This window comes from Trachurus japonicus, chromosome 19 (assembly GCF_045865225.1).
Source record: "Trachurus japonicus isolate A0001 chromosome 19, Traja_1.0".
NCBI lineage: Eukaryota > Metazoa > Chordata > Actinopteri > Carangiformes > Carangidae > Trachurus > Trachurus japonicus.
This window is the reverse complement of record NC_140925.1, coordinates 6411742-6426184: the sequence shown is the minus strand read 5'-3', so window position 1 is coordinate 6426184 and position 14443 is coordinate 6411742. Positions and strand designations below refer to the sequence as shown.

At 41.5% G+C, this 14443-nt stretch overlaps 1 protein-coding gene across 38 annotated transcripts in view; it reads left to right on the top strand.

The window, feature by feature from the left end:
• Positions 1–14443, top strand: part of LOC146967258 (ankyrin-3-like) — a 167762-nt gene that overhangs the window by 121523 nt on the left and 31796 nt on the right. For 13 of the 38 annotated variants that reach the window (XM_085762420.1, XM_085762426.1, XM_085762415.1 and 10 more), the window contains 9 exons: positions 3821–3923; positions 5084–5128; positions 5739–5845; positions 7198–7230; positions 9181–9405; positions 10501–10599; positions 12286–12440; positions 13165–13376; positions 13935–14142. In XM_085762420.1, the coding sequence (XP_085618546.1) occupies positions 3821–3923; positions 5084–5128; positions 5739–5845; positions 7198–7230; positions 9181–9405; positions 10501–10599; positions 12286–12440; positions 13165–13376; positions 13935–14142 (1187 nt within the window). Of the gene's footprint in view, positions 1–1755; positions 1768–3820; positions 3924–4390; positions 4424–5083; positions 5129–5738; positions 5846–7197; positions 7231–9180; positions 9406–10500; positions 10600–12285; positions 12441–13164; positions 13377–13934; positions 14143–14443 lie in introns of all 38 variants that reach the window. The other 25 variants (XM_085762401.1, XM_085762432.1, XM_085762434.1 and 22 more) reach the window with 10 other exon arrangements.

The window sequence follows — 14443 nt, the reverse complement described above, 5'->3', positions numbered from 1 at the left end:
TTAGAAACATGTTCGATTGCATGGCCTTGAGCTGTGGGTTAGATCAACACACACTGTTTGAGCGAGAGGGGATGTGGGAATGTGTGTGTCTGAGTGTGTCTGTGTGTGTGTTGGGGCCGTTAACCCAAGTTTAGAGGCGGTTTAACAAATTTCTGGTTCTCTGCAGGGATCTGTGTTTAAATTACTTCCAGTTCAGTTTGATTTAGGAAGAGAAGTATTTACAAAATATCTGAAACTGAACATCTGTTTTCAGATTTTTATACTACAGAAAATAACCATTAGGTCATACTTTATTTTCTTCTTTTCTCAGTGAGTTTTTGCATTACAAAATGCACAGCCATAAGCACATGAGAGTTTAATGATACTTGAGGTTTGTGTCATAATTTCTCAGTCAGTTCGGTTTGGGAAATGGCTCTAAAAACTACAGTACCCATGATCCTCAGCTGCAAAGAACCAGAAATGAGGTGTACTGTATGCTTTATATTGAAGATGGATTAAAAAAAGATCATGTGTAAAAACAAATTCTGCTCATCTTGGTTTCACAGCAGTAGTATAGTTGTGGTTTTTTTTATATATTTACATTTTCTTGCACATTTATTTCAAATATTCACTTTGAAAATCTTAAATGGTTGCTGCTGCAGTAACCCTACCTCTTTATATGTGAAGCTAACACAAGTTCAAGTAAAGTTCTTTGGAATACATTTAATTTTAATGCATTTTTAGATATTTCATCAGGACATCCCTTAGGACACAGTATGCTAATGTTTGCTAATATTGCTCCCTGTAGGCTGCATATATAAACAAGCTTTCATCATAACAGCATACTGTAGATATAACAACATGATGATTTCTAAAAGGCCAAAATATATCTATGCAGAAAATGAAGTGGAAATAACTTTAAAGCCCCAGTATGTAACTTATTTGGCTTTTTATTAGCAAAAATCAAATATTTCTTTCATAAATACATATTTCACTGAAGTCGAATCACACCCGCATACAAATGAAAGCTTTCTGGTACCTTAGAATGAGTTGTTACAAGTCGTTACAAATACATCAGCGGGCGACGCACCGAACTGAGGCGGCCATGTTGCATCGCCATTTTTTACGTTCAGTGGCAGCGTGACTGTAGGTAACCACGGAAACTCAGCGGAGCTGTCGGCTCGGCCTGTTAAAACTGTCACCACTGTGTAGTGTGAGGAAGGACGGAGGCACTGATGTTGCATTCAGGTGCAGTCAGGCAGACGGCCGTCGGCAAACCAACAGGATGTCATTTTACTTTACGAGAGAAAGACGGTAAAACGTGGGTCAGGTAAACAATACGACATCACCATGACAACATATTGTCAGGCCTGTATTGTTTTGCCTCGTGCTGGTGGACCACTTGTTTACATAGACGCTTGTTTATCCTGTTACATGCAGCGTCGATTTGTTGTCTGTCTGACGTCTGCCCGATTTCACGTGAATGCAACATCAAGAATACGTTCCGATATGCAACCGCACCGCTAGATGGGGGGAATTCCTACATATTATACCTTTTAAATGAGCTCAGAGAGCGAGCAGTGAGGACGCCAGACAGGTCGAGACCAGTCGGTCGGTTGGTCAGTCGATCAGTCGGTCAGTTAGTCAGTATCTACCATCACTCGACCAACCTGCATCTCTGCTCTGGCTTCTCTCCTCACTGCATCTCTCTCTCTGTCCACTCCTCTGTTTGTTCATGATCTTTTATTCTCTCCTCATGTCCGTTCTTAATGTTAGTCCCAAAGTCAGGTAAGGCTGAAGGCATGAAGAGCCCCCCACCCTCCCCTACACACACCTCCCTTGCTTCCCACCCCTCCCATCATCTCACACCTTTCCCCACCCCCCACTCCTCCTACACCTCCAGACCCCCAGTCACTCTCTGTATCATGACTTTGTGGTCCGATGTTATACATATTTACTGTGTATGTTTGACTACTAACTTGATGATTTGGAGCTTTTCTGTTGTGCATTAACATCACACACTGTTGTTGTTGTTGTTGTGTTGTGTACCGTTGGTTGTTCACCTGTGTGATCTTTTCTCCAGTTTCTTGCTTTCAGTTGAGACAAAGCTCGGCAGGGTCGTTCGTTTTGTTTTTGCTCACAGAGAAAAATATACCCCAGTTGTGTTTTTGCTTTTGTGTTTGACTGTGGCGACAGTTTTCATTTATGCCTGAAGAAGGTCTTTGTGGGTTTTTGCCACAAAGGTAGAGCTTTGCATCATTTTGTGTGTGTGGAGTGTTTTCTACATCGAGCTTCCAGGGACCTGAACTGATGCATCTGGAGGCAATAGGGACGCTTATTGCCTTCATCAGTTTAGTGTCATATAGTTTTTGACAAAGAATGGACAGTGCAAAACAATCCAATCTCTTTACACCTTGTGCCAGGTACTGAGAAGGATAAATACAATACATGGAAATGCTTAAAAAATCACTTTATAATTGAAAATAAACAACAAAAGATGAATTAATTTGAGAGTAGGATGGCAAATGATTGGAAATGTGTCTTATTGAGAAACAAAAAGTTAAAACAATGTCTGTTTGGCTATGAAGGAAGCAGAAAAGCACCACAGTGTTTTTCTATTTTAATGTAAAAAAAAAAAAATTAGACACAGGCCACAGACTTCCTCCAGGACTCTAGGGGGCGCAATGAGCTGAATCAGCAGAGGAAGCGGATACATATACTGTAACATATCTGTATAAGGATTTTCATATGTTTTTTATTCATTTTTATTGAAATGTTTTGATACATTTGTACATAATAAACCCCCAAAGTGTCATAGAAGCAAAAACTGTCAAGTAAATTCTGTATTCAGTTTGTTTTCAGCTTTACCTTTCTGACAGTAAATAAACTCAGCGATCTAATATGATCGTCCAAAAGGAGCTAGGAGTAACAGATAGGTTGCAGTCATGGCGATACTTCCTCTGCACACAGACTAATTGGTTTTACTCGTGTGGAGCAAACAGCAGCGTTGTAACTGTGGATGATGTTGCAGGCAAACATTCATCACATGTCATTGCTGAGGAATGCTCTTTTATTTGCCCCATAAAAGTCTTCTCTTTTTTTTTTCTTCTTTTTTTCTCCAAAGCATCGCACTGGGAAAAAAAAAAAAAGTTCACAGGGACAGAAACTTCATCTTTTTTTTTTTTTCTTTTTTTTTTTTGAAGGAAGGATCTTTAATTTAATCTGGATTTAAAAGATGAGTATGTGTCAGATCATTCCATCATGACGGCCAACACGAGCCTCCTGTCGCAGCACTGTGTCCATTGTCCATCATACAGTAATCTACTTAACGTTCATAAGCTACTCTGCTTCACTCAGGCTGTCGGGACGTTCACACCGTGTGAAGAGCCAAGTTGAAGGTCGGCGGGTGTAGACAGTGTAGTGACTGTTGGGAAACAAACTGGGTTTTTTTTTTGTTTTGTTTTGTTTTGTTCTGTCAAGCCAAGAAATATGTGGAAAATCAGCATTTACATCTGGATTTCTGGTTTATTAAGATGTTTTATTATATATCGTGGCCTTCACACTGCAGCCTCCTCCTCCAGGGGCTTCTCTCTGTTTTACCTTGTGGTCGTTGTTTTGTCGTCACTGGTGACAAACAGTCAGGTTCCTGGAAGCTGCATGCATTTAATGTGTTTATGTTTGTTTTTTCTGTTCACTTTCCTCCTCCTCCTCCTCCTCCCCACTTCACACCCAACCCAACTCCTCCACGCCTCTCCTCCCCTCCTCCTCCTCCTCCTCCCCTTTCTCCATCACTTTGACTGTTGTCTTGGTAATCCGTGACTGCTACGGCAACCACACCAAGCCTGCGTTCCTTCAGTTCTGATAGGTCCAACACGCTGAACCGGAGCTCGTTCACTCGGGACAGCATGATGATAGAGGAGATGCTGGCGCCGAGTAAAGAGATGGTACGTACACGACTGGGTGTATATCGGTGTGTTTAAAGGTTTCCTGTGCTTTGTCTCTTTTTTCTCCGTCTGTCTGTCTCTGTCTGTCTCTGTCTCTGTCTGTCTCGGCCAGTCGGTAATCCACAGGTCATTAACTTCAACGAGAGATACAGTTCTGTCTCCGAATGTGCCTGAAAGCTGTCTTGGTGCTGTGCCAAAAGCCAATCCTCTTACACCTGAGTTGGTGCCGACATAAAGACGACCAATCCCGTTACATTTTACTGAAAGAGGAAACGAGATTAGCGGCTGGTGCAGCTATCTAAGAGGGATTACTGTGATGGCCCACTTTCTTCAAAGATGCTGCAAAATGGCACTTAAGGCAAAGTGAAACTGCCATCAGTGGGAAAAAAAAAAAAACCTTATAAAAATTAGTTTTCTTAAAATAGCTGGATCATATGTGTGTGTGTGTGCTGTGTTTATAAACACAGGTCAGTGGATCACCTGGTTCTCCCTCCGAACAGGTACAGAAAAGTGATCAGCATTAGAAGCACAAGACAAGATGAGCTGTGCATGTACACAGAGATAATGTTACATGACAAAAAAAATATCAATAGGATATGCAAATGTCACCTCTCCACCTGGCACCACAATATTATAATATAATATGTCATTGCTTCTGTTTGGAAAATGTTAGGCATTTTCTAAACTATAGATCTGCGACAGAGGCTGAATTAACCAAGTTCTGAAGCTGAAATATCAAACATTTGATCATCTCAGGTCTTCAAACTGAACAATCAGCTGCTTGTCCTTGTCTCACGTTATAGTCAATTTAATATTTATGGGTTTTAAGCTTTTGTTTAGACAAAAATCAAACGTCACACCTTCCCATGGATCTGTGTTAAACAAGACTTAGATTAAACAAAAAGTGTCGTCAAAGTCAGATTTATCGTCATTTTTAGATCTGGTCTTCAGATCTAAAAGGGGAAGGGATAAATATATTTAATATTTTTCACTTTGAGAGCAATGAGTTAATGCACTTTGTTTGGTTGAAGTATTGCTGTATCATGATGCTGACAGTGATTTGAGCAAAAAGCCTCAGAGGAACACAGATGTTTGATTTGTGAACGTAGCAGCTGCTAAATAACGGCTCGTCTCCTCTCACGCTGCTGCTGCTGCTGCAGATGCTCCGCAAGGAAAAGTCCTTTATTCTAGAGCAACACAATAAGGTAGATGTCACTGTGCACGCCACCTGTCAACGCATGTGAGAACACATCGTTCAGATTTTAGCGTTTGTTAAATCCTCCATAAATATTCTTTTGTTGTTGAGTTTATGCCATCAAATGTGCATGTGCTGTTTTCTCTCCTTCCATCCATAAAGTCGTGATTTTTAATCATTCTGTTTATGTTTTGCTTTTTTTTTTCTTTGCTGATATTCTGAATCTCATCAAGATGTTTTGAACAGCTTGTGTCCCATTTAAACATCATAACTCCAGATTTATTTACTGGTCCGGCTCTTGCTGACAGCTGCTGCAGTCTCCCATGTGTAGACATCATCTTATGACTCAGCCAGAACTGCTGCTCCTGGTACCGGTGGTGAAGCCCTCCTTCCACAGAGGAGGTGTAAACCTCACAGCTGGATCATAGCTCATTCTTAGCTCCTAATGGGTCACAAAAGCAGCTTAAACGTTCAGCTTTAGTTTGCATGGCTCCTTGTATAAAACATTTTTGGTGTTTATCATTATTTGTTTTCTCCACACACACACTCAGGATTCACCACAAACACTCAGACTTTCTCCCTCTCTCTGCTCTGCAATGACTCTGCTGTCTCCTCTGCAGCATTTGGCCGTGGCCAAGGACTTCGACACCGAGTCCCTGAGGAGGTACAGCTGGACCGCAGACGCAATGGACAACGTCAACCTGGTCTCCTCACCAATACACTCCGGGTAGGCACAGGATGATTGGGATTGAAACAGAAACGTGGTTGTGAAGAGATGTGTTTTTGGCTTTTAGGGGGAAACAGAAGGAGGGAGGACGGTTACAAGACAAGTGTTTGTCTTCCACCGACCTGTTTTGTTCCTCTGTTTGTCTTCCTCTCCGGTTCTTCTCTCTTCCTCATTTGTCTTCCCTCGAGAAAACAGCTCTTTCTCCTCATCACTCTCTCTGATTGTCTGTTTTGAAAACTTTGAATCTTATCAGAAGAAAAAAAAACTACACACTATGAAGCATCAGTTAAGTATTGTTAAAGGGATATTTCAACATTTTGGAAAATTTGCCTATTGCCATAATCCTATAGTCTTAGGAGTAGGTTCATTACCTTTAATTGCCGGTGCAAGTTGTTTTTTAGATCGGCGGGGCAGAGACGTGAGCTCTGCACGGTGCACGGTATTTCCGCCTTTACCTCATCAAACTCATCCAACAATCAACAACTCCAAAACGCTCTGAACTCACCACGCTATGAAATAATCATGTGACATTACAAGACTGAGTTGTTTTCGAGGCAAATGCTTAGTCTGAACTACATTTCAGACACGGCTGCTGGGCAGAGTGACTTCAAAAGTGCAAGTAGTTCAGAGTATTTCCTTCATGTATCATAATGTTACATTATTATGTTATTATTTCATATGTAGTGTAGCGAATGTGCAGGTCACAACTTGTCTACGAGAGTGTTTTGGAGTTGTTGGATGGTGTATTTAGTTTATGATATGTATGTATACCGTGCAGCTCCGTTGCATTAGCTGAGCAGCTCACGTTTCTGGTCCGCTGATCTCAAAACAGCTTGCACCGACAATTAAAGGTAACCTACTCCTAAAACGACAGGTATTATGGCAATGGGTGAATTTGTGAAAATGTTGAAACTGATATCCCTTTAAATAAATAAGTCATTATTTATAAATAATTCTACCTGAATTGATATACTATAGTTATAGTCTGTAAATTATAAATACGGTTATTAATGTTTGAACCTACAGCCAGCAGCCAGCTTAGTTTAGCACAAACACTTGAAATAAAGGGAAACTGCTAGCACGCTAATTAACATGGTTTATCTCGATTGTTAGAAGTGTGACAACAGCAGTTCCAGCTCTGTTTAGTTAACTGGCTGCTAGTGTTAGTTTCACAGTTAGCGCCATAGGCCTATAGCGTTGTGCCTAAAATTAATTAGCATCATTCTTTCCACAAACTTAAGGCCTCGTTGCTAATCGTCTTCTCAGTGGTGTTTTCAGTGACAAAGCTGCTGTTGTTGTTGTTGTTGTTGTTGACCTGTCGCTCCTGCGTTGCTTTGTCGTCCATCCTGCAGTTTTTCCTCTCCGCTCCCGCAGTACGACAGCAGGTGATTGACTGTGATTGGTTGCTCCTTCTTTATCACCTCCCACCCACACCTTGTTTTTGGTGACATCACCCCTCTCCCTCCTCCTCCTCCCCGTGCCCCTCCCCCCTCTGTTCACCTCATAACATCAGTGTTTGCCTCTCCTCTCACGTGTGAACTGTGTCGTTACTTGTGTTTACTTCTGTGAGTCTCTGAACTGATCTGAATGAACTCGTGTTGACGTGAACTTCAGTTACAGCTGGATCTGGATGTTTGTTTGTTTTTATTTTCCACCTACAAGTTCTGCTTTTTGACTGTAAAACAATCACAAATCAATAACCAGTCATATAGATAAATATGTAAATGAATAGTATCTTTGCTCCAGACTGAATTAAAGGGATACACCAACATTTTTTTTGGCTCTCCCGAGTCCATGACAAGCAGATAGACACCATCCTTTCGACTGTGCGTGCAGTAACAAGGGAGATACGGGCAGAGCTGGTGCACCGCTAATTAGCTTAGCTCAAACGCGGGAAGTGTATGGGTAGTGTTAGCCTGCCTCCACCTTAAGTCATCAGAGACACTCTTCAGCAACTCTAAACGGAAACCAGCGGGCCGATCTTCGTCTCAGAGCTGACAAAACTCTCCGGTAAGGCATCTTGAGTGGTCAAATGCCGCTAACGGGACGAGATCGGTCAAAACGGAGGGTTCAAGCAAAGACGATTTATTTTGGTTCAAGCTAGCTACATCGAGGGTAGGTTAGCTTCCTATTTCAAAGTAAAAGCACAAATTCTATCGTCATGGTTTTCTGTACGTAAAGGGCAACGGGTGTTTTTATTTTGTGAAAGTAACCGGAAATGCGTTGGTCACAACGGCTAGCTTGAGTAGCGCTGAATTTGTCCGAACAAAATTGTAAACAGCTGGTATTTAGACAAATTAACGACACACTGCTGATCTAAACGGCTACTTTCTCGCCTAAAAATGTTTGAAATGTTGATAAAGTGATATATTTACAGAGTTTAGAGCTAAAATGAAATCAGCTTCTGAATGCTGATTTCGGCTGGGGTAGGAGGCAGGCTAACACTACCTATACACTTCCAGCGTTTGAGCTAAGCTAATTAGCAGTGCGCCAACTCTGCCCGTAGGCTATCTCCCTTGTTACTGCACGCACAGTCGAAATGATGGTGTCTGTCTGCTTGTCATGGACTCGTGAGTGAGGCAAGACATGAAAAAAAATGTTGCCGTATCCCTTTAAACCCTTCAGAGAAACAGCTCAGGCTCTGTTTGATCAGCAGCCACATACACAATAACGTGACACCTCAGTTTCCAGATTGCATGGTGTGAATCTGTGTGTGTGTGTGTGAGTTATGTGACTTTCTTCTTTGAGTTAAAGTTAGTTACACACATCTCCACTCCACAGATTTCCCTCTAATAACGGGTAAAAAAAAACGAAAAACAAAAACAGGAAACACCGGAGGCTCCTGTGTTGGCGTGTCGACTGTCTGATGCAGAAATCAAAGAGTTCAGTCTCATTTTTTATCCAACAGGAAGAAAAATAAATGGTTAAATGATCATTGAGCCACAGCAGCTGCAGCCAACACAGAAAACTCCTCCTCACATAGGCCTACAGTATCTCTTCTTTCTTTTATCTCTCCTCTCTTTTGCTCACACTTGCGTTTGTGTGTGTTTTGAGGATCACAGCATGGGAAGCGATCACCTCAACTAAAGCTCCTCTCTGTCCATCAATACTGCTGTCAGACTAATAAAACTGTATATTTGACTTATTTAATCTTCTTCTCCTCCGTCCATCCCCCTCTCTGTGTCCTCCCTCCCCCTCCTCTCTGCCGCTCCGCTCGTCTCATTTTCCACTTTTCTCTTGTTTTTCTCGTTTTTTTTTACCTCCTGTCCTTTTCCTTCACTCTTTGTCTCTTCCTCCTTCCTCGTTCTTCCTTTTGCTGCTCCGCTCTGCATCAGGTTCCTCGTCAGCTTCATGGTCGACGCGAGGGGCGGCTCCATGAGAGGAAGTCGCCACAACGGCATGCGCATCATCATCCCGCCCAGGAAGTGCACGGCGCCCACCCGGATCACCTGTCGCCTGGTGAAGAGGCACAAACTGGCGTCGCCTCCTCCCATGGTGGAGGGAGAAGGTCTGGCCAGCCGCCTGGTGGAAGTCGGCCCGGCGGGAGCTCAGTTCCTCGGGTAAGACCCCGCCGCCTCCTCCTTTTAAACCTCGCTCAGTCACACCGATGTTGATGTTATTATTGTTGTTGCTCTTTGCTGAACTGCTTATTTTGAGTGCACTTTAGCTCGATGACTTGACATCTCCTTCCTTCTGCTTCTTGCCATCGCCATCTACCGACCATCTGCGTTTGTACGTGACTTGAGTGAACGAGGTGTGTGTGTGTGTGTGTGTGTGTTTGTGCATGTTGGGGTGTGAATGACACCTGCGGTTTAATTTGCAGTTTTTTTTAGTGTAATTGGTGCAGTGTGCGCTCACCCTCAAGCAAAAATGTCCAGCTGTGTTTCCCTTTTACCAAGGATGTAAAAAAAAAAACTGTGTTCAAGTCCAGATTGTAAGAAAAAAACAGTTCAGTAAGTAAAATGTTTAAAAACAGAAGAAACTGAACTGACTCTCTGTCTAAATTATAATTTAATACAGCAATTAAATGAGCTAGCAGACCCTTATCAGCTGTAGTTTTTTAGTTTTTCTTAATTATTTACACTACTTTTATTTCGATCATTTATTTGATTTCTTAAATTAACCCTTATTTAAGTATATTAAACAAACAGAAGTGTATTAAACATTATTTTTATTGTGTATTTTGCAATGGAGAATTTAAGAAAAAGAACATTACATCCATTAAAATCCAATCAAACCTGTTTAAAAAGATTTTCTCTCTTTTTAAATGTTTTTCTAAAACACACCGACTGAGCAGCTTTTCTCTGGTGTTGTTTTCATCATATTGATCACGTTAATCTCTTTAAATGAGCCTTATTTCTTTAACCACAGTATGATAGGGCACACCCATACAAGACAGACAACAAAGACGAGCATCAAACTGTGCTGCTATTTAAAATAGGCCGACTGCTGTCAGCCAATCAGAATCAAGAACAGCCTCTGTGCACCTGTGATGTCGTTCCTGATGTCAATAGAAAAAGAAGTGTTGAGATTCACCTTAGGATGAACTTCAGAGCTGTGTGTGCTCTTACTGACTTTGTGAGTGTGTGTTTTGTGTGTGTGTATGTGTGTATATGTATGTGTGTGTGCGTGTTTCATTATTTTTGCGGATGCAGTAAACTACATCTTCCCAGAAAGCTGCCAGCCCTTAATGAAGGCGAGAGCCTGGTTAGTCCAGTGCTTCAGCTGGGACCCAGAGGAACTAGATTTGTTGGGTAGGAACCAAAACATAGCCCCCACCCCACCCCAACACCCCTCCTCCACCCCCCCAACTCCCCCTCCTCCTCTTCCACCACTCCCCACCCCCTCCTCCTCCCAAAAGGAAACGACATGACTGAGGCTGATTCATGCTGATGGATTATGATTATTTTACTCATCTCCGTTGACTTTGGTTTTTGTCAGGATGCAGCACACAGATTTTTATTAAACTGCTGCCATGTGGTTTTGGGAAGAAATCAGTGACGGTGAAGGGAAACAGTGCGTCAGGGGTGTGATTGTGTGATTACCTGTGTTTAAAGTCAGGTGGGAGATGATGAGGTGGATGTATATTATTGATTATACTGTAGCGCTTGAGATTGTACATTTCTTCCTAAAACTACGCATCACAGCTTTAAAATCCATCCTGGGTCTTTTTCATTTAAGTATTTCTGTTTTGTTTTTTTTATTTCAGAGGCTTTCAGTGGGCTTCTGATGTCACTGAAAGTAAAGGTTTTGATTGGCTGTTTGGACTTTTGGACTGCGCTTGTTGGGCATGAGCCTTTTCCTCCTCAAGCCGAGCATCATCCTGCTTCCCATGACTTGCTGTTACTTTACCTCACCTTTAAGATCAATCAGTCATCCCACGGTCTTCTTTTGTTTTTTGTTTTGTTTTTTTTGTTCTTTGTCTGATTGATTTCCATCGATGGAAAGAGTTTGGTCACATTATTACTGATCCATGTTGTCACCAACACCAGGAGATTGTTGGACTAATTGTGGTTCGTTACTTCACAATCTTTAGACTGTTTTTCAAAATAAAAGCTCCCCATTCTTTGACTGAATGTAAAGTATGAAATTTTAACAGATTGAAACTTTTAATACTACTTTTCTATAACATTATATTCTCCACTTTTTCTGTGTAAAGCAACCCTCCAGCCATAAATTCGACTTTTACAGCCTCTATATTGTATATTATAGTGTCATACACAGGTTTACAGGTGAGATTCAGAAGACAGTAAAAAAGGACTCCATCACTCACAGTGAGAGATCATTTTTCACATGATTTCCCAAAGAGATGATCAATGAATATAGTTCCTCTGCTCCCTCCACGGTGTGTGTTTTATATTCTCTTCTATTCTACTCTGAGTGACCCATAAACACACAGACGGTCCTCAGGATAGAGTACTGTACGCTCATGCTCCTCTCCTGTGTTGCTCTCATGCCTTGTTTTACTGTAAGTCGAGGGCTGTGCAGCTTTCTCCTCCCCACTCAACTCCTCAGACCATTTCATCCGTCCCGTCACGTCATGTCATGCCGGCCGGGCCATGACAACACACTCTGAATGTCCCATCAAACCGCAGCACCGAACCACAGCTTTCATATCATTACGAAGCTCGTTCACTCCATACCTGGTACAATCTGTTCTCAGACCTGTTTCCTTCAGTGATCCTGCTCACGTTTGTCTTTATCTGTAGAGTTTAAGAAAAGAATATGCATAAAAAGCAAATATACGATTCTCTATATGATATTTCTGGCATCATTCGTGTCAGAGTGAGACTTTTAATATTCCCTAAATCCTCACAAACACTAATTGGAGGAAGAGAAAGAACTAAACTCTCTCTATAAGAAATAAGGTAAAACAGAGCTGTTTGTTTTTGGTTTATTTTTTGTCAATGACCATATCTACATGACGTGTCCCTCACCAGGCCGGTGATAGTGGAGATCCCTCACTTTGGCTCGATGCGAGGCCAAGAGAGAGAGCTGATCCTGCTGCGAAGCGACAATGGAGAAACCTGGAAGGAGCATCTGTACGACTGTAAGACGGACGACCTCAACCAGCTCCTCAATGGGATGGATGAAGGTAAAACAAATGTTCTGACTTTGTCTGTTTTAATGTAGTCTTAACAGTGCTAATGTTTTAGTTTTAGTTCTGTGACTCAAATGTGTTTTTAAAGCTGCTATGTGTAGATTTTTATGTGATTATTGTATCCTTGAAATTTTTATGATGACAGACTTTTTGCTTTTCTAATGGGATAAAACATTTCCAGTCAGTGTAACATATTAATTCAGATTCATTTTTGACCCAGTTATTTACATTATTAATCAATAATAGCACACGTTTCAATGTTAATGCCTTTGTTAGATAAATTAGTTAAGTAAATAAAGATAATTAAAATACCAAGTTTATGGTGATATGATGGATTCTGGGCCCAGTTGAAGTAGCCTCATGGGTAATGTAGTGTCTACTGTATCTCCCATCCATCCCTTGTTACTGTGTTAAATAACATTTCATATGTCATTAAAGGGATAGTTAAGCTTTTTTAAAGTGGGGTTGTATGAGCTACAAATGCCCATTAAGTACACTAGATGCAGTAGAAAGGTCTCTGCTCTCCCCGACTGAGAAACACAGACGCATCGCGCTGCACCGAGACATAGGGAATACACTGTTGTCAATGAGGGACAATTAATCAGCGTATTTTCGCCGCCTACGAGAAGTCTTGTCTCAAAATAATACACCACCCCACTTCAAAAAAGCTGAACTATCCCTTTAACTCTTTAATAAATGTATGTTCCTCCCCCCGAAGAACTGGACCCTCCCGAGGAGCTGGAGAAGAAGAGGATCTGCCGCATCATCACTAAGGACTTTCCACAGTATTTCGCCGTGGTGTCTCGCATCAGGCAGGAGACCAATCAAATGGGACCAGAGGGCGGGACTCTGTGCAGCCGGAGCGTCCCATTGGTTCAGGCTTCCTTCCCCGAGGGCGCGTTAACAAAGAAAATCAAAGTTGGACTACAGGTGAGCTGAGTTTCTGTCTAAGTAATGTCACCAGCAGTAGTAGCAGCAGTAGTTCCAGTATAGAAGTAACAGTGAACGTACACTGCAAAAACTCAAAATCTTTCCAAGAATATTTGTCTTATTTCTTGTCAAAATGTCTCAATTTTAGTCAAAACTAATCTCTTTCCACTTAAAATAAGACTCATGACCTAAAAATTAACTTGTTTTTAGACAGTTTTCACTTGTTTCAAACAAATTTTCAATTGGAATAAATAGAAAAATCTGCCAGTGAAAGCAAGTTTTTTGTGCTTGTAATAAGAAAGAAAAACTTGCTCCACTGTCAGATTTTTCTACTTATTTAAAGTGGAAAATTTGCTTGAAAAAAGTAAAAAGTGTCTAAAAACAAGCTACTTTTTAATGTGATGAGTCTTATTTTAAGTATAATTAGATTTATTTTGACTAGAAATGACATTTTGACTAGAAATAAGACAAATATTCTTGGTAAAATTTTGAATTTTTGCAGTGTAGCTCTGGCGTTAGCATTTAGCAGCTCACAGACTGTTGTCTCTTCTCTACCAGGCTCAGCCGGTGCCCGACGAGGCCGTGAAGAAAATCCTTGGTAACCGAGCAACCTTCAGCCCCATCGTTACCGTGGAGCCCAGGAGACGGAAGTTCCACAAACCCATCACCATGACAATCCCAGTCCCGCCCCTCTCAGGGGAGGGGCTTAGCAACGGCTACAAAGGAGACTGCACTCCCTGCCTCCGCCTCCTCTGCAGCATCACAGGTGTGTGTTTGTGTGTGTGTGTGTGTGTCTAAGTCTTTGAAATTGAGAATGATATTTTTGGAAAGTGAGGAAGTTTTTGGCAGGATTTTCTTTTTTTCAAACTGTTATAATTCCCCCTAATTTTGCATTAGTTCTGTGGATTATACTCTTCAGCAGAGCCAGTCAAATCCGGCATGAAGCAGTGATTTCTGAACTGAATCACAGGCACAATAAACACATTGAGCCAGCAACCAACTCTTGTGTCAAACTCATATTAACCGTTCCTCTCAAGGCTTCCACCTTAACTAACTTACCAAATATG